This window comes from Aythya ferina (genome assembly GCF_964211825.1).
Source record: "Aythya ferina genome assembly, chromosome: 12".
Lineage (NCBI taxonomy): Eukaryota > Metazoa > Chordata > Aves > Anseriformes > Anatidae > Aythya > Aythya ferina.
In genome coordinates, this window is record NC_140308.1 from 4,893,840 (window position 1) to 4,917,536 (window position 23,697).

General features: G+C 44.4%; 1 protein-coding gene across 2 annotated transcripts in view; it reads right to left on the reverse strand.

Moving 5' to 3' along the window:
• The window catches only part of CMIP (c-Maf inducing protein), a 126,713-nt gene that overhangs the window by 38,591 nt on the left and 64,425 nt on the right, over positions 1–23,697 (reverse strand). For both annotated transcript variants that reach the window (XM_084533898.1, XM_084533899.1), the window contains exons 2-3: positions 19,120–19,245; positions 9,640–9,690 (exon numbers count right to left, since the gene is read on the reverse strand). In XM_084533898.1, coding sequence (XP_084390024.1) covers positions 9,640–9,690; positions 19,120–19,245 — 177 coding nt within the window. The remainder of the gene's footprint in view (positions 1–9,639; positions 9,691–19,119; positions 19,246–23,697) is intronic.

Below are 23,697 nucleotides of genomic sequence, written 5' to 3' on the forward strand. Positions count from 1 at the left end.
GCAGCTGATGACCACAGAAACTGGAAAGCTCTGCCCTGGGTGCATGCTGGTGGGGTTACAAACCCCTCCGGGGCTGTTTTAAACCATTCTGCAGAATGAGTGAGAAAACCTCCACTGAGAGGTTGCTGGAGTTGCAGAATCAGGGCAGGAGCCAGACACCCTGCTTCATTTACAGAGCTCTGACAGCCTCTGAGTCACCGTCAGAGAAGGTTTCAGACATGCTCAGGCACAACTCTCTCCTCCTCCTCCTGTAGGGCCTCGCCGCTGCCTGCTGCAGCACTTTTGGCCCTTTTTGCCAGCGCAGCAACTGCTTAGCGTGGACACTGCCTGGGCATCGGCACCTCTGGGCGCTGCTGGCACAACCCGCGGTTTCCAAAGGGGCGCAAGCCTGACATGCATGAGCTGGAGTCAGCAAAATCACGTTCCATTATATAAATAAATAAATAAATATTGCTGGATGAAAAGCAGGAATATGTGTGCACCGTTCAATTCCACACTCTCCAAAACCCTTAATGGACTAACTGCATTGCAGTGCACGGGGAAAAAACAGCATTAAACTCTAGCAGGAACTGTATGACTGTGGAGTTCAGCATTGAATCAGAGAAAGCAGAAGCCACAAAGCACCGTGACATGAACTGCTACGTAGGTGCAGTCCTGGCTTCGTACAGACCTAGCATTAGTGACTGCGTTACAGGATGCACCTGACACCAAGCCGAAGTGCTCCGGGTTTCCCGTACCTACATATCTGTGCGCTTTATACCCCACATATGACGGCTGTGGCTGTGGAGCCCGGTCCTGACATCCACTGGCTCTCAGGCTGCAGCAGGAATAAATGACTTTGCCACCGCAGAGATGAGATAGTGAGTAGGGGAAAAAAAAAAAAGAAAAGAAAAAAAAAAAAGGAAAAAAAAGAACATGCACAATCTTATCGTCACTGCACTTTGACCAGGTCTGCCAGAGAAAAAGCCGTGCACAAGGCCACCGTGGAGAACGGCCAGGCAGCGTACCTGCTGTGCAGAAAGCCATCCTGCCGACAGTGCACCCTTCTGATCCCACTCGGGCATGAGAGCTGTTCATCGGCAGTAAAAGGGGACACTGCCTCATCTGCAAGGCTGCGGAATGTCCGCCAGTCCTTTTAGGCACGGAGGGACTCTGATGGGAAGGACTTGCCACCTGAGAAACCACCCCGAATTAGGATTAAGCAGCTGGCTAATGGTAGGAGCTGTTAATAAAAGATAACCTCTGAAAGAGAATCTAGTCCAATTCTGTTTTCTGGGAAATGCCAGTCAGCTTAGGTAGCACCGAGTGGCGTACAGAGCAATTATTTCTTACCAGATATGCAAACCAGATTAAAAAGCCACGTCATCCCTTTTCCTTAGTACTCTGCTGCTAGCAGTGGGCACCCTCGCCTTCTGCCCTCCTCCCCGCTCGCCAGTCAGCAAAACCTTCTAAATGGACGTTTACCCACCTGCTTCACTCTCTCCTCCTTGGCAAATGCATTATTTTGCTGAGTTTCCAGCACTTCAGAGCCATAAATGGCTTTGAGATTGACTTCTCTCTCATGTGCACCTGCATCATCAATGTCGTCAGCAAGAGAGATGTGCAGGGCTCAAGGAGCGTTTGTGTCAGAGAGCTGCTGCAGAGCCTTGGGGAGAGCACAGGCACTGGGTACTGATGTGAGGCTTGCAAGCATCTTAAAAGGGACTTTGGGAAAGCAGGGTGTTTCTGCCTGCAGATCGCAGGGCTTTGGAGCTCTGAATTTCCCAGTTTCTCACAGGGAGATGCCAGATTTCAGAGCAGCATCCGCACCTCAGACAGTGCCATCGCTCTGTTCCACATCTTTACGTCCCATCTCACTGCACCAAATCAGCACACAACGCCAAAGCCACTGCAGCTTTTTAGCCTACTGAAACACCACCAAATCCCTGCTATTTGCTCTTCTTTCCCACTATACAAACGCTGCACGATGTGCAAATCCAACCAAGACCCGCAGCGTTCAGCTCTCTGACCCCACGCTGACATCCTCGCAGAGCATCCCGCATTGCTGGGGTGCCACCAGCACCGCCGTGCTTCAGGGACGGGCTGACACACACAAGGCACTGACAACCACCCCGCTGCCCTCGGTGCATCTTGCCTGATGGAGTATTCCCATCTCAAATCCTACAGCAGAGAGCGGTGAGGCAAAGGTTTCTGAATGAAGACAGGGGAACGAAAGGAGTACTTTTACTAGCATTGTTTTCTGCTGTTTTTTTCTAATTTTGAAACAATCACTATTTCTAGGGTGAGGGAAAAATACGGCAGTGTGACAGACACACTGGGCATTTGACTTGTAGCAGATGATACAGGCTGTGACACTCGCAACGTTCAGAGGTTTTGTGGATATTAGCAGCAATTTTATAACCCTCTAAGAGAACGTATTACGCATACTCTGATGCTCTGGACGCACAGTAATTATACTGGAATAAATAAACAAGTAAGAAAAAAAGCCATACAAGGCAGGAAAGAGAAATCTAAAACAACACCTCCATCTCCTTTGCTCCTTCAGGCTCCTGTAAGTCTTCTCCAGACACCCATGAAGTAATTGGCAAGAGTCCTCATAACATCAATAATGCAGAACTGGGTCCCAGAGCAGCAGCTTAACAAGGCACTTAGTACGTGCCAACTCCCCAAGTTAGGCTTTCACACCCAATGCGTCGTGCAAGAAGGATAATTACACTCCTGGGAAAGACTACGAGCGCTGTGCTCATACGAGATCTCCGGAACACCAGATTTTTACCTTGCCTCTGCAGCTACGAACCTTACCGAGAGATTCATTTTGGTGCAGCCCTACATTAGGGCAGCTACAGAGGAGTTGTAATTTGGTGAAATCAGTGGTCACCGTGACCCGGAAGTCTCGAATTGCAAAAAATTAGTCATATGGTCAGCCCTGGAATAATGCTGAAGAGCAATTTGTCAGGACGAAAAATGAGGATTCCTCTTGGCCAGTAGTGCAGCATTCCTGAGTAGCAACATACTCCAGCAATTGTAGTTACTCCTCCTCAGAGCCGAGACCTATGCACACAATAACAACCTGACCTGTTTATTCAGCTGTTTTTGACACCCCTCTATCTTCAGGCCTAATATTAGTTTGAATAGGATAGCATCCAAGTCTAGCAGGGAAAATTTAGAGCTGGTCCTGACTTAGCTAAGGCAAGAAAATATCTAGTTTCTACTCAGATTTCACCACTGGCCGATTAATTGGCCGAAGTCCTGCCTCCCTAAAAAAGCCTCTTTTGGCAGTGCAGGAGGCAGCTGGGGGTACACAAGTGGGTGCGTAGGGCTGGGCGAGGGCAGAGCAGCAGCTCGGATCCAGGCTAGCATCTCAGCATGGTGCCAAGAGCCTCTTTCGGCCAGATGAAGTGCCGTGCCGTGTTCAAAATGCTCAAAACAATAAACTGCTCTACCTGCTTAAAACACCGCTAATGATTTATAACGAGAAGAAATGTCTACATCCAATTCTGTCAGCATCGTGTCTGTTCTTCATCTCTGTTTTCCCTTCCCCAAGCGAGAGCCGTGCCCTTCTGCTGCTGACAGCAGGGTTACCTCCAGCAGACCGCGGTCCCAGAAACAAGAGGCAAGGCCAAGAGTTTTTCAAGTGACGCCTGGTAACACATGGCCTGAGGCTGATCAAATGTGCATGGGAAAACGAGGGAGCCAACAGACTTCATGTGCTCATGGAAATGTCCTAAGCCAAAAGTAGTGGGGGAGAAGAGTTAACAGCAAAAAATCAACGTGATTTAACTAAAGGGCTGCGTGTATGATGAGATTCCCATGGGTAGCTCCTGACTGGCAGTGGGGTTTTTCAGACCACAGACCAACCACTCCCCAAAGGGTGAGGGGATGGCACCGGAGAGCCCCATGCAGGCATCACATCACAGCTACACCTCACCTCACCTTTCCACCGAAGTGTAAAGGCAACAGCCAAGCACTTGTGGCCTGCCTTTTGTTTGTCAGAGCCAGAAGCTCGCTCCTTTAAAGCTCACGAGTAGTCAAGCCCACAATGCTTTTAAAGCCCCGAGGCTTTGAAAGGCAAACCTTAATTCCACAGCTTAGGTTCCCATCAATATATCATTGACTCATACACAGACACAAAAGGGAAAAGAAAAGAAAAAAAAAAAAGCAGTCATCAGCCTAATTGTATATGAATTATTTGTTGCTTCACCTCCAAATAACAGAAAATGTGAAGTTCTGTGTTCTGCTAAAATACCTGAGGTTTTTGGCTAAAGAAAGCAAAGAAATAGCCAAGACAATTACAGTTGTGTGTGCTCCCTAAAAGCCAAAGACAGGGTCTGAAGTCCAGCAGACACTACCCCAAAGAGCTGCTGAGTGTGTCGATGAGCATTATTTTCGCTATGAAGCACAGCACAGGGTTCCTGAGTTGTCACAGGGTATCAAAGCTTCTTCTCTCAGATCGTAAATCAGGTGATTAAACACAAACGACAGACGTGGGCATTTTCAGCCATAACTGATGTGATCCTTTTCCCGATCTCATAGTTTTAAGGCATGATTTACTGACATTTAAGTCTCTAAATTTTAATGCCATCATTTAGATTCTATATAAGCCCCACTCCTGTATCAGCACTATTTTTAATCATTACCATGGTGACAAAACCGTAAAGGTGCTTTTACACAAGGAGGGCTTTGCCACACTTTTGAGAACAGTTTCTCTTAATTTTATGTACTTTTAAAGCACAGAATACCCCCCTCTGAACTTTCCCTGTTAGATACAGACACTCACACATAGCTGGGCAAATCACCTACTGTAAAAAAAATACTCTCTGTTAATGGACAGGGAATTCATAACCTGGACATGGTAAAAACCAGAAAGGGTCTAATTATTCAGGTCAAGTGTGACTTTATATGACAAGCAATCCCTTTGCAATTAACAGGGCCGCTTGTGCATTGAAGTATCTATTTCCCGAAGACACAGATCAAGCAATCCCTCAGGGAACCAGAGAAATATTAATTCAAAATTAAAGTTATTGAGCGAGGGCCAACAATTCTTGTTTTAGCATTCACTGCAAAATGTTTGCAAATCCCAAATGACAGCATTGTTCCAGTTCCCAATTCATGGGAATCAAAACACGGAGTCTGTGTAGAAAATGAATTTAAAACAAGGGTAATGTGTTTGTTGGTGGCGAATGCGTACGCACACGGGGCTGTACAAGCGAGGGCACAAGCAGGCGGTGGAGGGAGGTGGCTGTTCCCCTCCGCTCAGCACTTGGGAGACCACACGTGAGCTCTGTGGTCAGTCTAGGGCCTCTCAGCTGGGCTGTCCACGCTCTGAGCAACCTCATTCAACTCCAAAGTACGCCCTGCAATGAGTGGGAAGGAAGGGGATGTGGGTGGTGAGAGGACCAGATGATGTTCAGTGGTCCTTTCCAAGCTGATCTACTCTACAATTAACACGTTTTCCCTGTCCCTGCTAGCAGATGGGTAAAATCCCTGATCAAGCAGCATTACTCATGAGAGGACAACCGAGAAGTGGTTAATAGCATCAGTAGGAAAGACAAGATATAGGCAAGCCTTTCGAGAAGATCCAGGTCATAGGCACACAAAGCTCCCAGCCTGAGTCATACTTCACGCTTTACTGCAGCCCTAGGTCTATTCTCTCTGCACTGGGTCGATTCAGGACATTCCCCCAAAGCCTTCAGCTGCCATGTTTCATTGCTGCATCATTCAGCTAACCAGAAAACACAAGCAATGCATCTCCTAACGCAGGCGGTGTTCAGGGTTTACTATCAAGCATGCTAAAAAGGCCCCGTGTAACCTTTAGGTTACAGGCAAAAGGTTTGTGTTTCCCCCAGGCAAATGCAAATCTGTACTTGTAGGGCCCTTCACAGGAGAAGACCTCAACACCTCCTGGGAAGACCTCAAGGAGGTTGAATTCCCTAGCAGGGTGGTACTAACCTAGTCAAGAGGTCTTTCCATGACCGCACTGTAGTAGGGCTCAATGTTGTCTAAAGGGGATGGTACTTCTGTGTGCCACATGTCATACAAGCACACAGGAACAGGCCTTACCCAAAAAACATTGACATATAAATGGGCAACGAAGCAGACAGATACTGTCAGGGGTACATGGATGGGTATTTGTATGTGTCCCAAAATTACAAGGTCCAGCACCCATCAAAGCCAAGCTTGGCTGTAGTCATCCCCTACACAAATGGCTGGTTATCACCCCATCTAGCCTAGATCCACAACGGGCAATGAACTGCACGTGTTATCATCTTTTGTGTATCCCCAGAAAGTGTTGTTATCTTTATTGATACACTGCTATGACTTATCAGCTTCCAAGTACCAAAGATTATGTATCATGGTTCCAAACCAACCTCCCTGGTTGAAAGGAATGCTTCCTACCCGACGGATTAATGATTTGTTTATGTATGAGGATTTGGACGGTCGTTTACATGTTCTGTTTATTCTCTGGACAACAACAGTTTGGCTTAGCTATAACCCAAAGGAAATCGGGATCTCTAAAAATAGGCTGAGGTGGCCAATAATCTTTTAGGAGTTGCTGATAGCCAGATTAAACAAGAAATTACGCATAGCCCTTAGTGGGAGGGTTTCAAATGGAAAACCCCAAGAGAAAATGAGCACATAAGGAACAGACTGCCCTGACATCCAGACTGCCTTCAATAAGCACAGCATTCAAGGAGAAAGTCACACCTAAAAAGCTGTGTAAGCATCTTGACAGCTAGTTAGCTGGATGACACATAAAACCTCTTGGAACTGGATCTAAAACATGGATAATTACATGTTGGGTTTTCTCTCAGTTCTGTTTATCTGCAGCATCTCTTTTATTATTCTCTGAGCTGCAGAAAGAAATTATTTTTGATTTTTATTTCAATGTTTGTCTCTTGGAACAAAAATTATTTCCAGGGTGCTGGCTGGCAAATGGAATTCCCACAGTGTGTTAATCCTTAAAACTACGCCACATAAAAGCTCTCACAGACCTCAGCACCTTCGTACAAGGCCAAAGGATCCCCGGTAAGTGCCCGAACCTAAGGAGCTTCCCCAGATGTTTAACAGTACAACAATTCACTAGAGCCAGCTGTTTTCCTGGTAGCTGAGACAACAGGCAGGCCACAACCCAGTCCAACAGCTTGAAGCACAGGAAAAGGAGGCAGAAAGGTATAAACAGAGCCCAGATCTGCTCCCACAACTCTACTGCATGTATTCCTGTTTTAAGACCAAGAGGGTATGCCTGAACCTCTGGGTTCAGCTGGACCCTCAGATGCTTCCACCCCAGCACACAAACAACAGCAAGCTCACCTCTGTGGCGTAGCTGTTCTCCCCCGAGTAACTACTTCAGCTATCTGCACCACTTTGCATCTGTGCTCTGCATCCCCGCAGAAATGTTTTGCCCTATTATTTGCAAGACCACTGGACAAATATATCATTCATCAGCACAACCACCCAATTATAATACAGCTGCGGCGATCGCGCTGCCAGCTGGTGCTTTGTGTAAATGACCCAGTCCAGAAGAATAGACTTCGTGGGGTTTTGTGGGTTCCCTCACTAACTGCTTAATCATCAAACCATGCAAATTTTGGAGCGAGATGAACATCGGCACCTGGCTCTTAAAGTCACAGGCTGCAGTGCTAGGGAAGTGGTAAAAGCTTCAGCAGGGTACACCGTGCTCCTCCGGTCTCTAGAGATGCACTGCTTGTCCTGCCTCTTAGATCTGGCATGGTTTCACTTAAACCTGCCAAATATCCTCCAAAGCAAAGAGCAGAAAGTTGCCAGGTGTTCTTCCTCTCTGCTAAGCAATAAAAGCCATCAAAACTACCTCTGTGTTAGCAAAGAGGAATTTGTTAGTGTAAAGTACCTGGGCAGTGACTAAACCCTGCCGCTGTTCTTATGGGAAAAAGCTACTTGCTATTCTTGGTAAAGGGAAGGTCTTTCGAATCAAGATAATGTTTCACTTGTTTTTCAAAAGTCAACTTAATGGGGGTGGGGAGGGAAGCAAGGAAGCAAAAATAAAATCTACTTTGCAACAAGCTAAATTACTCAGAGTTTCCCAAAATGAGAGGCTTGGTCAGAAGCGTTGGAAAGTTTAAGAAATACTCCTTTAAAAACAACTCCCACAGAGCAAAGCTCCCTCTCCATGACCGAAAGGCATGTGAGCAAGCCAGGTCATTCTGTCCAGGCTTTTTCATCATCGTTAAATTGATGGGGTGGGACCAGGTTGCATCTTTATACGCTCTTCACATTTTTCAGAGCTGTGTTTCCAGCCCCGATCTTGGCCTCGCTGCAGGAGGGAAGTGGGCACATGCCACCGGCACGGCGGTGCCTCAAACATCCTGCCCGGGGACTAGGTTCTGCCTTTCTCTGATCGTCCTCGCCTGCCAGCACAGGAGGGAATTAACAGCCAGACAGAGATAGTGTCTCTGCATGCTTTAAGCTTCAATGCCTCTTTGTTATCCTCAGGAGTTGTGAAGAAATCAAGGCCAGCTAGGCATTGTGTTAATGAGACTGTCAAGAGGCCAAAATAAAGTGCCACACCAGGGCCCAGCCTTCTGCTATCAGCACCGCTGTCCCACGCTGATTTGGGCAGCCGGGAGAACAGGCTGGAGAATATGCCAGTGGTCTGGAAAAGGAGATGTCGACACTTGGCTCCTACTGATAAGAACCTGGACCCACTCGGCACACCATGCTGCCAGCCGCTGGTGGCTATACAAAGCCCACAAACCCTGCAGTTTTGTCACACGACTATTTTCCAACAGCAGTGCTATCAGAAACACCTACAGCCAAACCAGTTTGGTGGGAGGGACTTCCTTATATTTTCACATGTGGTTGCTGTCAGCAGGCTGAAATCTTGATAAGCTACGCAGCCAACCTGGCTGGCTTTACTGAAACCCTGCCGCAGAGAAATCCGGAGCTGCAAAGCCACCGTTTTGTTTCACACTGCCAGGCAGAGGACAACTGCACTCAGCATCTGGCCCCAACTTATTTCCAAACTGCATATTGGATCCATACGGATTCCATCCAAAGGTCAGCAGCTACAGTGTGTGATGAGGAATGTTCTGCTTTGGAGACACAATGTTGTCACTGTGATCCGCTTCCCCTGCCCAGAGCAAGCGGTCCATTGTTCCCACTGAATGAGAGAAAGGGCTTGAGATCTTTGAACTGGAAACTGCCTTTAAATCCAAATCATTTAAAGCATGGATGCAGACTGATGATACTTACAATAAGCGACTCTGAAAGACACTCTTTCTCCATAGTTTTGCAAAAAAATAATAAAAAAAAAAGAAATCAAAAAGCAACCCAAGTATCCCAAGATGGGCTGCAGTCATTCCATAATGTATTAACTTCACAGTACAGAACCAAAACCATCCCATCTCTACACTGCTTCCATGTGAATTTACGTGCTATCTCCTTTTTTGAAACCATCAGATGTTAATAACAATAGGCTACGTAACAAGTGAATGAGTCCAGTCCACTTCATTCACTATATGAACATGTTGGAGCTGCAGAGACATTCTCATTTAGGGTTTGTGGAAGTGAAATGCCATTCATGGCTCTCACAATAGAGGAACAGGGAACGTAAAAAAGCAGTCTTAGAGACATGGAAGGAAGACTGAAAGGTGCAGGACTTACCTTCCACTGCAAAGAATGGAACCACTGATCCCTCAGGTAACTGTTTGCAGCCTGTAATAAAAAAAGTTGCAAATAGAATCATTAGTTTCTATCAGCGTTTCAGATCACTGAGCCAAAACTAAGCAAGTCACCCATGTGTGCCATAAAAGCACCAAGGCTGCGCTCACTGTATTCTTCGAACTTTATGACCTTGGCTAACTTCAACCCCAGCCTCACCAGAGTGAGGGCAACTCCTCACTCAGAGCTACAGTTTGACATTACAACCACTTTATTTTCATGGAAAGCAATGGCACAGAGACCTTGCTGCAGATGCAAAACACTGAACCAAAACCCTACAAAACATGAACCTCCTAGGAAATGGTGTCCAGCCCAAAGACTGTGAAAAATCCTCACTGATTTCAATCAGATCTCTGATGGCTGTAGGGCATTTGCTTTTCCCATTAATCACAGCGAGCAGGGCAAGAAGATGGACTGACATTTCACTCAGGGGTGTTTTTTTTTCCATGTGCCAGCCTCCCCTCTTGTCCTGTTCCTCAGCTGGCCACAAGGCGATCCAAATAACGCCGCGGCTCTGTCAGCGATATTAAAACAGAGGGAAAAGCACAACACAGACGTGCACACACATGCACGGACTGCAGCAACTGCATAAATGTTGCAATAACTGCTCCCAGGGATCTCCCCTTTTTGTCCGTATTAAGCAGAGCTGCCAGAAATTCTCAGTGTGGAGCCAGGTTCGTAGCCAATGAAGGAATAGTTCAGCGCTCCCAAAGGTCAAAAGGCTCGGTATCAAAAAATATAAAAGCATCCACAGTGACGTAAATATGCATGCCTTAACAAGGTGACATAAGTTTGAAATATTTGAGTGGGTAGAGATGCCCTTTGGCTTTTCCAGCTCTATCTCGTCCCTGCCAGTTTTACTCACGATGCAAAATGTTTTACACAATCAGTGAAAATTATAGGATAGCCCATCTAGCCACATTAAAAAACGGTGAGGTTTCTTCACTAGAGAAAAAAAAAACACTCATTTCCTGCAAATTAAAGCATCCCTTCAAGAATTTTTACTCTCCAACACCTTTTTAGACAAATATGCACTGCAGAATGAATTTCACTTCCTGGCAAAGTTCACTGATAACGTCAAGAATACTCGAAGTACAAATATTGCATGCTTACCAAAACTGCGTTTAATCTCAAGGTCAGATACTGATCTCACAGAGGAACAAATTTGGACTGATTTCTCTGAACTAAATGGAGTAAATGCTCTTTTGCATATGCATTACATGATATTTGGTTTTATACAGAGATGAGATTCAATTGCTCCTGTAGCAGATCTCTAGGCAATAAAGCTGAATAAATCTATCACAAAGTCTTGACTGACCACAACGCTTATCAAAAACAAACTTTCCATCTCAAAAAGTATGCTGACTTATCAGAACATGAATTTGCTACAAACTGAAACAAAAAACATAATTTCCTTCCTTTTTTTATGCAATGGAAAATTTTGAAAACATTAAACACTTAGAGAGGGGTTCCTTGGGATATTTGGTTTGCCAATATTTAACAATTTTCTTTCTGCTATTTACCCAGTGTTTTATATACACATGTATGTTAAAATATGTAAGGCAGACCTTTTACCCACGTATGCTAAAGAACTGAATTTCATTTAATATTGTTTATACTGTATTTTATTATAATAAGAAGGTCAAAAAGAAGTTGACACAATAGGACATGAAGAACATTTTTGCCATAATTAAAAAGGCAGAAAGTAAATATGCTTAGGCACTTTCTCCATCTCTCTCTCTTCCTGCTTCCCCTCCCTTCCCCTCTCTTCCTCTCTCTCTCAAAAACATTTCATGGAGAGGAACAAAAACTCTCACAGTGTTTTTTGGATAAATATCCCTGTAGAAGTGAGTGCTCACGATGACTCTAGCTGGAGTTTCAGATCTTGTTACTCATGGGAAAAACCTCTGCCAGCACACAGGGAAAAGACCAGAAGCAGAAGTGGCTGCTGCTGAAGGACAAGACTGTCAATAAGAACAATTGTCAGTGCCAGTAAAACTCAAAAACTGCAGCAGCTGATATTTGGAGCACTCTATCAGGAACTTCAAGTCCATTAACAACTTTGTCAGAAGAATATATGTAGATATTTTTAATCACAGTAACCGAAGTGAGGTCCTAAGCCCACAAGCCTGAACATCCAGCCACTTGCCTTTAAAGAAGGGCTGAAAATATTTGTAGGCTTGAGCCCATATATTATGCAACAGCGCCATTAACAAGTTACACATCCATTACTTTCTTAGAAAAAAAAATCATAAGCAGATTGAGCTTACAGGAGCTATGCTTACTTACTAAGACACTGATATTTAAGTTGATAAAACCCAAAATATTCTAAGGATATGAAGTACTTCTCTCAAACAGGCAAAACACCAACCTGACTTAATCTCTGGTCCGATCATAACGTGGCTTGAGCCAACATCCACATGAAGCTAAAAAAGAGCAAGCACTACAGCACTACATGGGAACTGCTGAGAACCATTAGTAACTGTCCTATTTTTGTGATGTCAGCAACTACAGGCTGTAAGAACACTACAAATATATAGAAAATACTACGTGTAGATAGATCTTGCAACCAACTGGAGCCTTACATAAATTGGATGACAGAAACTATTAATGAGGACAACAGCGTCAGGCAGAGGTAGAGACATCAGGTGACTGCAAATACTGGAGGAGAAAACAAAGAAAGAATGATATAAAAGGCAAAAACAAACCAGCAAAGACTTGTTTCACTTGAAAGCAGTGGTCTACAAAAAGCATTTAAGAATAAAGTTAGCAAAGTGAGGCTGCTCCAAGCAGAGGACCAAGCGTTGTCTATGCACAGGCTACACATTGGCTACTGGAAGGGAGAAGGAATCAAGAAAGCTTGCACCTGGATCTAGGTTGTGAGCTTGAATTGCTCTAAAACTGAATTTGAGCTTTCTTTCAAGATCACTTCCAAGGAAAACAAAGACAACGAAGACCAAGTGAACACAAAACTGGGAAAAACAAACCTTTAGGGAATCCCCGCGCTTCTAGTAGCGATCAGGAGCCAACGGTAAGAAGAACGTAGAAAGCCCGTGGTCATTTCAGCAGCTCCCCACACAGTGTTCAGCACAGATAGGCTGGATTCACGTAACCAGGGCACGGTTATCTCAGGGGAGCTGCCTGCCAGCAGCTCTCCCCCTGGCCGGCAGCAGAGGCTAATCGTGCCAGCGCACCCTTCCGCCCGCTAACCCTGGCGAGCTGCAAAACCACAGCCGTCCGCAGGAAGCACCGGCCCTTGGCAGAGGCCAAGCATCATCCCGTGTTCCTCCCTCTCGTCCAGGCTTGCACGGAGAAGGGCAGCCCTCAGAAACATTTCTTTCTTATGGGAGGAAGGCGGAGTTTTGCAGCTGGGGTGACAGATGACCACCAGGCTCGCTAGGGTGCCCAGCTGCCCACCGTCACACCGATGTACTCAGGGCACTGCACATTTCTGGGGTTTGGGGCAATGAGCACTGAAGTGTAAGGCTGTGGAGGGAACTGCGATTCACCCACAGGAGCTGCCCACACATTTATGGTCTGGTCTGATGTGTGCTCCTGGAGCCCAGCACCTCCACAACACCACCTGCTTCTGCGTACTGCAGCTGAGGGCTTAGCCAGTACAACAAAAAGGAGAGAATGAGACACAAAAGACCTTCAATGGGTTTTTCCCATTTAATGATGTTTTTCTTACTCTCAGCCTTGCCCGCAGAGCACATCAGGTTCTCCACCACTACCTCCAACAGCTCCAAAACCCTGCCAGTGCTCCGCCTGCTGCTGCCCCCAGCAGTCAATGATGCAGCCAGGAGATGTCCAATGTATTTCACCCCAATCTATCTGCAAAACCATCACTTTGGGTCCCCTGGGGGTTCGGTGTGTTCACCCCAGCGAGGCTACAGATTTTGTTCCCAGACAGAAGGGCTTTAGCAGGGATGGCACAAGGTTTGGGGCTTTTTGCACAATCAGGGCCTCCCATTGTTTTCAGACCAGACAGGAGAAAAGCACTTTAGAAAACAGGAATGCATGGCACTAACATCTGCAGAAGATGCAGGAAGATTACAACTACTTGCAGCTTATTTCTTTATTATTCCAAGGAGCAGGAAGAAAACCTGCTTGAAGAATGCCTGCTCTAAGTGGTACTTCTGTGTGGTTCGGGGTTTGGCTTTGTTTTTGCTTTTAAAGATGCTTTGACCCTGGTACTGTGTTCTGAGGGATGTTATATTCCAATTTGGGCATGCAAATATGCACTCAGAAGGGAAAAGCCAACCAGGATCATCTACAGTACCAACTTTACTCACAGGATTCATTTCAACAGTTTCAAAAGGACTGCTCACAGGAGGATAATTGTACAAGAGATTAAATGCCTGCATATACACAGCTTCGGTCAACGTCAGTGCAATGTAATGTGCAAACGCACAGCAAGGGAATTATTTTTTTCTGCACCCAAACTACTTCATTTCTTAGCCAAGAGTAGAAAGACAGTTTATCATTAAAAACAGTGAATTTCTAAAACCTAGTGTGTTTTTTTCTAGCAAAAATAGGAAATCCAACACTTGTTGCATGCCATTATCGCAGCTAATATAAATACTCACAGCTCCACTGATACCAACATGCCTACAGCAACCAGCAACTACAGAAAACTTGTCATTCCCATCACACCACACGCGGCAGGCCACCAAGTTTCCCTAACAGTAAGCTAGCAGCTCAGCATCCCTCGTTACTGCCATGTACGTCACTCAGAAGAGCACAAGAACAGGCTTGTCCACGTGGAAAAAAATTCCCAGATTTCTCCTTACACCAGCATCTTTCACACATGGGATTCTGCCATCTGAAAAGATGTTGCAATAAGTGGATTTAAAGATCCAAATTCTGCTTTTAACTCTTCCAGGGTTTACTCTGTGTTTCTCTCTCTTTCCCTTGCTTGCTCTCTGGTCAGCAGAATGGGATTTTGTTTTGCTTTCCTCCAGCTGATACCCATTACGGGGACCCCTTCCCACATTTGCTGCTTGCAAAATTACACTCCGATTTTTCCCAATTACCTTCAATAGGTTATTCCAGCTATTTTACCATGAGTAGCAGAATCCCCTTCAACAACATGCACACAGCACCCTAAACGCACATCGTGCTTTACTAACACAAAGCAGGAAGACAACAGCACGAAGAGGCTGGTCTATTATTGATACTGAGGAGCTCGCACTTCTTCAAAGGCTAAATTCAGTTTATATTTCCCTGGCCTACAGAGCTTGTGTCCAGTGAAACAGATCCAGCAACATCCCCTCTTGCACCTGCTAGCCTAACTGCAGGAAAGGATGAAGAAAAAATCCACAAGAGCTGAGTGCTTCACGTCGGAAGGGATCAGGGACTGAATCAGCTGGCAGGAGAACATCACGCTGCATCGCACACAAAGATGGCTTCTCGACACGATCCCAGCCCAGATGAAGCCCTTTGCTGCCTGAGAACCAAATAATCCTCCTCTGAAACCCAGGTAGATGCATCCTGTTATCATGATCGGATTTCCTAAGAGGAGCTGCATCACCTCCGGCACTGTTTGTCAGTTCTCATGTGTTAAAATAGGCTGGGATGGGTCAGTGCTGCTATGGGAGGACATTAGGATGATGTAAGGAAAGGTAATGGCACTCTTCCTTCTGACTCATCGCTGTGCAGTAACAAGCCAGAAATAGACCCTGGTGACAGCAGACGGGGGGATGAGAGCTCGAACATGGACTTGAACTCTCTCATGGCATTTATCATGCATGGCACAGACAAACACACGGAGGATGTCCTAACACGACACGCTGACAGATATCCTCTTACGGGACCATTGGGAGCGAATTTCCATTCTGAGGGAAATTCCCGTTGTCCAAAGTTTTCTTCTGCTTCAAATCAGTGAAATAGAAGATGAAATTTTAAACTTCTCTGCAAAATGAAAAATCTGGAAAGCCTGTAATTCATTAACTACTACAATGCTTCATTTTATGTCAAACCGTGTCAATAGTATCCCATGGTTTTAAAGAATTCAGAAAAATAGCACATACAAAACATATAAAATGGAAAATAATCAGAAATATAAATCGGGGGGGGGGGGGGGGGGGGAGGGAGTCAAAAGAGTTCATTTAAACCTTTTCTTGTATTTAAAACTCATTTAGATCGACTCTTCAGGAATGGGGGAGGAGAACAAAACCACAAACAGATTTCACCACAAGTGCACTTCAGAAGAAACATTATTGGGAACGTGTTTTGGACTAGTTTTACTTGTTCCACTATCACACGCTTCCTGATAGCAGGGTCTGACATTACACCAGAGAGTGCTGCTGCTTAGACTAGCAGGGCAGAATGATTTTATAGTAGATTTGAAGACCCAATTTCTCATAAATTTATTGAAGTCTCTTGGAAATCTGAAAATAACTAAAGCATGCAAGGGCTAATTTCTCAGCATCTCCGTTTCCCAGCACCTCGGTGAATAAATCTTTTGGATACTTAAGACTATTTGCCACATATAACAGAGAATTTCTGCTGAACTCAGTTACTACATAAATCCATTTCTTGCATCTTGATTTCTTAAGTATACTTAACATAACTTTCGGTAAAGTTTTGGATTTGTGAGTACGCTTTTCAGCCATATATGGGGAATCTATTTTTATACTTCCTCTGATCTGGCCACATTTGATGAATCCAGACACTACTAGGGACTAAATCATACTAAAGACATTTTCAATGTTTGTATTTTCAATTATGTTGAAATACCCATAGAGTTATACTGTAATGCGATCCAGTCTGTGCAGACAGTCAACGGTAAACAGAAGAACAGCTCATTCCATTTATCGGTTCCTAGGAGGTTACACAAAGACCAAACTTTTTGAAGAAAATACCAAAACATCCACAATAAGATGCTAATTTCTTACAAATGCAATTATTTGTGGGTTTTGTCTGTTTGTTTGTTTTAAAGAAACACGTGGCAGGCTGCTCCAGATTCAGTTCTGCATGCCCTACCCAAATTCCCTTTAAACTCAGCAGGGAGCTGTGGGTTCCCGTTATCTTCTTTCCTATGAAGGAGGCCAGTAAAGGCAGCCACCAGAAGCTATGGCATAAGACTTAAAAACCGAATTTTGAAAGTCAGATGCAACTATGCTAGCTGTTAAAACAGACAGAAACACAATCGCTAGCACCGCTAAGCGAATTTGTGGAAAAGCAGAGTCAAAATTATCTCAAGAAAAAATCACAATCATCCACCTTGACAAATGAGTTTCTCTCTAATTAATTCAATTAATGGATTAGGCAAGGAAGATTTCATCAGTAATGAAGACCCTAATCTAGCTGTTGGGAAACCGTGGTTTGTCTGCCTGCCTTCCTCGGTGTCACGCACTGGAGAGGCTTTTCAAACCACAGAACCAGGACTCTGGTGGACTTGCAGCAGCCTGTCTGACATTCAGACTCCCTACACTCCCTGGAAACGCCTAAAATCAGTAAGACATTTTGAGCCACAGAGATGTGCTAGGCGCCAAGCAGAGACATGTACACATGCATTGTGTGCAACAGGCCACATGTCTGTGCTCCAAGGATACGTGAAAAGATGCACAAATGCCACCTATGCAGCAGCAGAGCCCATGCCCATGAGGTTACATGTGCTCAGGTCATCCCAAACTTACTTGAGCTGCAGTGGGAGAATGGCTGCAGCCTCCATTTGCAGGGCTGCAAAACGCCAGATTACATCAGGGAGGTAAATGAAAAGGAGCTCCAGAAATATACTCCACAAAGGATGTGGCCATGAATATTTCCAAGTACACTTCTACCCATTCCTGAGTGACGGTGTATTTGCTATGTTGAAAATCATCAAAACCTCATGATATTTTTATGACATTCCAAAGCTGTTCCAAACCCCAAGCACAGGAACCACGTGAAGGGCTGAAGTCAGGTTCTGTGCTCTCTGAGCCACTGGTAAACAGCACTGCACACAAATGGGCCCATCAGCCTGTCTGAAATGAAGGCAAAGGAGAGCTGGAGTAATAATAGCACAACCCAGTCTTACTCGTATTGCTTTCCCAACTCAGAGTCAACTTTGTTTCATGCTCCTACAGACATCTGTGCTATGCAGAACACAGGTCAGCTCAGCACCTAGCCCCAGGCTGCTAAATGATGCCACTCGGATTATTTCCTCATTAACTGCAGATCCAGCCAGTTCAGAAGAGCTTTGTTGAAGCCCTCCCTGCATACAGATGGTGCCATGTGCTCTGTGGCTCTACGGGGCCTCCAGCCACCCATTCACCGACGAGAAATAATGAAATGCTGGACTCTGTACCATGGTTCTCCCAGACAAACCATCCAGCAGACTTGGTCATCACAGTCATTGACTATGCTATCACGTGTCATTCACTACAGTCCCATTTTTTAACCCATTGAACTACATTTCCTGCAAAACCAATACAGTGAAAGTGTGCACACCCAAACATGCAAGATCCATTATGATCAATCTTTTGGAGTTGTCCAGAGCTTTCCATGAAAAATATCCTATGCAACTTTTCATGAGTTATCCACAGTTTAAACTGATCTTTCCTTCACATTTTCTGCAGGAATCGCTCACACAGCCTATTCACAATCCTGGCTATACAAAGTGCATATACACAACCATAACTGTATTCAACTGACAAAAAACAAATTCCCAACGGATAACAGCGATCAGTTTGTCTTTGTAGTAATGCTGAGAACCACTGTATGAGCTGAGCTGGAGTCAATTTAGTTTTTTTCAACTTATGAATGCTTATAATCTGTCTGGGGGCAATCAGCTGGGTTTTCAGTTATTTTTCTTTTCCTACTCCAAACTAGCTTCAGAGGTTGGGGCTGTGGAGTGCACTTCTGTCACTAATGACCTGCGAAGTCCTACAAAGCCTCACAAGTGGATAAAGAAATCTGGAATAGCGTAAACGCAGTGTCTTCTGTTGGAAAACAGCACTTAGAGAACTACCAGATGTAGATACCCATACAAATGCACACCCTCAGTTGAAACCTTTCAGTGAAGGCCAGATATCTTTTTTAAAAGATACCTGTTAGTTCCAGTGCCGGCTATGGCTTTCCTATACAAATTGGAGGATGATCTTTTTGACTTGTTTCATGCAGGAATAAATGTATAAATAGACTTGTTCCAGGCCCAAATTAATGCACCTTTCCACAGAGCACTATTTTGATGCATAAAACCATCAAGAAGATTAAATCATTGTGCCCTACAATTCTTGTTCTGACTGTCAAGCTACCTGGACAGTTTTAGAGGTATCACTCTGAGCAAATTTGCAGGCAGGTAGATAACTTGACAGCACTAAGTTCTCTGCCTTTTCTGAGTCCAGTCAATTAGGACTAGATATCCTGAATGGCAAATAAAAATTCAAGGAGATTCATAGTTAGAAAATTAGATTTGTAGTCCTGTGTTTACCGTACCTGCAGTAAGACAGTACCCCCCGGGATTGTGAGCTGTAAACAGTACTTAGGGGCGTTCTCCCAGGACAGCAGTTGAACATCTTCAATAGCACTGTAGGAAATGGAGTTTTCCATGTACCCAGTTGGCTGCAGAAAAACAAAAGAGAGAGGAAAAAAATGTTTACTTAGTCACCAGAAGTTTCACAATTTCAAAGAACAGCACTATCAGAATTACTCCTGATGCTGAAAATATCTGCAATAATCTAATTGTAAAACAAAATACCCACACTGACAATTCAGCAGAGAGATCAGTCCAGCCACTGTCATCCAACTTGTTCGTGTATTAAGAACACCCACATAAAAACAAACCCAGGCCAGACTCAGGTGCATGAAATACCAAAACGCCAAACTGAATTGGTTTTGGATCCAAAATCAATGGAACCTAATTTCAAGTTGAGCTGAGCTACGAAGGTGCCTGGTCATACACTTGAAATCAATGTGAAAAGAAGCATCTCAATCCTACAGACAGAAAGAAGTATATTGTACTTAGGTGGTTTTATTCCACATTCTCCTTCTTCTCTCTGGCTGCCCTCATCTCTTAAACTCGTAAGCAGAAGCAGAGCAACCAGACCTACTCATCACAGCCCATACACAAGTACCACTCTCCTGCAGAGACTGCTGATGGCCAGTTTCAAGCGAAAGTTACAATTAAAACATAAATAAGTAACTGCGCATTGCAATTACATGTACAAGGTAAATTGATAGTAGCAAGGAAACCAAGTTAAACACGAAACTCGTCATTAGCAACCCCGTAACTTGCAGGCATTACAGAAGTACAATTATATCTGAAGTGGAGATAAGCTGAAATAATGCATATACACGAGCAAACATAAAATTATGTCCTAAACATGAGCAAATACACAGATCCATGTGTGTACCTATTGAGAATGCATAAATACACTGCACATTATGCAAGTCTTCACGTAGTTGAAGTAGCTGCAGCATTTAAGAGAAGTCACTTATTTTGCTGTGCTGTCGTGTAAGCCAACTGATCAGTCTTGCTGTGGCAGAGTAACTATTTTTCTCTACAAGCGCTGATTAATCCCACCATGTGGATAAGCCCTCACGTTGGCCACATCTTGAGAGAGAATGGGGCTCGTTACGCTTGTGAATAATTTTCTTACCATTACTGGTTTGCATCTAACTGAAACTTCTCAAACTTACTCCCACTGTGCCCAGTACATAAGTTATTTTTAGCTGCCAGTCTTGAAATAAAGAAAGCAAGGGAGGAACCACGTCTACTTCGGGGCAAACAGGGCCACCTCCGAACATCACAACACAGGATTCCTGGGGGCGAGTGTGAAATAAGCAAATGGCATTTGGAAGGTCTCTGCTTTCTCTTGGTACAGCTTTCTTCCATAAGTTAAGTGGGTGGTGCATCTGGAAGTCCTACCTTTATGCTACACACTTCGTACGTGGCCATAAGGCCATCAGCAGCATCGGCCTAAACGCAACGGGGCCCTGTCATGCGGCCTCCATGCTTCAAAGAGCCGGTCGCCTTTTCAGCCAGAATATTCAGCAAGCCTAGGAACTACAGGAAGGTTTATTTTCCACGAGGCCTCGCTGAAAACGAATTTCAGTGTCTCCTTAACGAAACCCTTGTTATGCAGGAAGTATGATAAACTTCTGCTTATTCATTTACCCACAATATTGTTCTACACTAGTGACTGGAATCCCAGTGGCTTAATGCTGATACTGTACGTCACGCGTTGCCTACTGGAGAGTAATTATCTTGTTCTCACAGGAAGCCGAAGGCCCAGGATCCTTCAGTAATCAGCATTACAACACTCAGGGAAAAATATGAAAACAGCCAGCACAAAATCTAGTATACTCGGGAGGCAGAGTTATCAAAAACATGCTCTGAAAGACTGGAGAGGGGAGAAATCCAGGACTAGTAAATGCAAATATAAAATTAAGTGAATCAAAGCAATTTAAATGTCTCTCTCAAGAAGGTGCTGACTGCCCTTAATACCCTCCATTAACTTCAAAGAGGACGTGAAGAACTCTCACAGGATCTGTTCCCAAGAGAAGCCTCCTCTGTACCTTGAAGTGTCCATTCAAACAGGGAAGACGACCGATCCCGTTCAACTGCAGCTCTTACAAATGACTTCATCCCAGACATAAATCCTGCATAAACTTTTCTTTAAGGAGAAGGGAATAACACTGAGCTCTGCAGTCTGCAAAGGGTGAGAAGACTGCCTAACCTATAAGGTGAATTACAGAGGTGGCTAACTCCTCCAGATGAAAGCATTAGACCATTGGGGTGGTTTACACAGCACTCTTATGATCCCACCTCCAAACTTTCTACCCAGCCACACCTCACACAAAGCCTCACTACAATTGTTGCCCATCCTATTCAAAAACCCAAAAGCCCAAACCTCCTTTAATCCCCATAAGCACTGCCATATGCATTGTTTCTGTTTACCTTTCAAACACCGTGCTCTGGAAAGTGAGGTATTTTCAGAGCTGGTGATTTCAGAGTTCAAACACACTGCAGACAGTTTCACCTCTGCTTTGCAATAGAAAGTCTAGAGCTAGTGATTTGTTACTGCACAGAGCTCCTGAAATGATGCTTGTAGATACTGTTGAACACAGAGGATCATGCTCATACATTAGGGCTGTGCAGAAATGCCGTGAAGAGACGCCAAAATGGGATGGGAGGCTTCCTAGCACTGCAAGGGGCTCCTGAGATGCTCGGTGCAGAGACCAGTGCAGCGGCTCCGTGGAGGCCACCCCCAATGTCGGTGTCCTTTCCCTAATCCCTGGGCACACACAGATGCAGGACAGTGGTGTTCCCTCATTGTGTTTTCACAAGACCAAGCACGGTTCAGCCGTTTATCAGGAAATGGCCTGAGGTAAAACCACAGCCTGAGTCACTGGTTCCTCTTAAGACACAGGCGATTTTGACATTCAGGTATGTGAATGTCAATCACCATGAATCATTGTGGTTGATAAATAAGCACTGCAAGCCTCAAAGCCTCTCATTTTTCCAGTAGGTCTTGCTTGCACAACCCCCCAGAAGCTGCATCCTCACCCACAGCTTGCTCCATGGGGAATTCAAATCATACATGCAAGACCAGAAATGCGTATTCACACATTTGAGAATATCTAAAAAAGAAGTGAGACTGACCCTTGATGGGTCAGCACAAAGCATCTGGCATCAGTCCTGGTTTTATGCAACATCCTCACCTCCGCACACCCGTTTTGCCTCTGCCCGTACAAATACTTGTTTGGCTGTAGTGTCAGGCTGATCAGGGCACTGATCCTGCTTTTGCCAAAATACCTTTTGTCTGGTTCATGCCGATTTCTAACATGAAACAGAAACTGCTATGTTAACACAATGTAGGGGGCAGCATATCATGGGGCAGGGAGTGAGCAGTGAGGACCAGAGTATTGCAGTCTAATTATCGGCATGAGACATTTCACAGCCCAAAACCACAGCATCTTTGAGAAGTAATATATCATGTTCAGCTGAAAATGCCTTTATTCAAGAAAATAATAATTCTTAATTTTATAGCTGCCATTTTTGAAGGGAGATTTATATTTCTTGGCAAAGCCTGAAATCTATCAAATGAGGCAAGATAATGCACTCTTCTCATTCACTCTACAAAATTAATCCTGACTTCGGAAACTTTGGCCTGAGAATCTACGTGTGTCAGTTTACAGATTTACAGTCACAGCTTTAACTTCTGGCTAACTATTTGCTGTTGAAAATGCTCTGGAAAACTGTAAGAGACTCATAAATGAAAAAGAAATGTATTACAACAAACAAAAACCCTAAGTTAAGGAAACATTTTCTCTTCACATTAGCCTTTAGCCTGCTAGCGAAATATGCAACTTTTCCATTGGGAAATCAGGTATGTTTTAAACTCAGTGAGAACTTTGCCTTTTTTTTCAATTCTGCAAAGATTTATTAATCATACAGCTTTGAAACAACTTGGGTCCAGAATAGCCACACACCAAAACCTACTATAAATCAAACCTTGGGGGAATCCAGCACTCCCAAAACTGGAAGAACATTTCGGCTCACGCATAAGGCTAGTTTTCTCTTAGCATTTCTGGGAAAAGTCAGCAGCAGCAGACTACTCAATAATGCAAAAATCTGCCCACTTGTTTCCATGGGAAATTCTAAAAGGGAAAGAATAAACATGACGTCCATTGTTAATATGAGGCTTGTAGGCACTTACTCATATAATAATGTACTAAACCTTCAGCTGCATATTTTCCAAAGAAAGCATCTAGAAAAGATGAGTTCTACAAATATAGATGGTTATTTGCATTAAAACATATTTGGACTGACAACTCCCACCGACATAACAATAATAAAGAATGATTTTCCCAATTAAATACTCCAGCTGGTGGGAGGAAATGGGGCTGTTCCAGCCCCTTGCTCTTCCACTCTCAGGTGCTTATTTCTCTCTTGGCTGCTTTTAAGAAGAAGTATGCTGCTGTGTCCCAGGATGATGAGTGCACTACTGCATATAAGTTTGCCATACCCAAACAAGACTTGAACAACATGTAGGAAGAGTTGATTGCTCT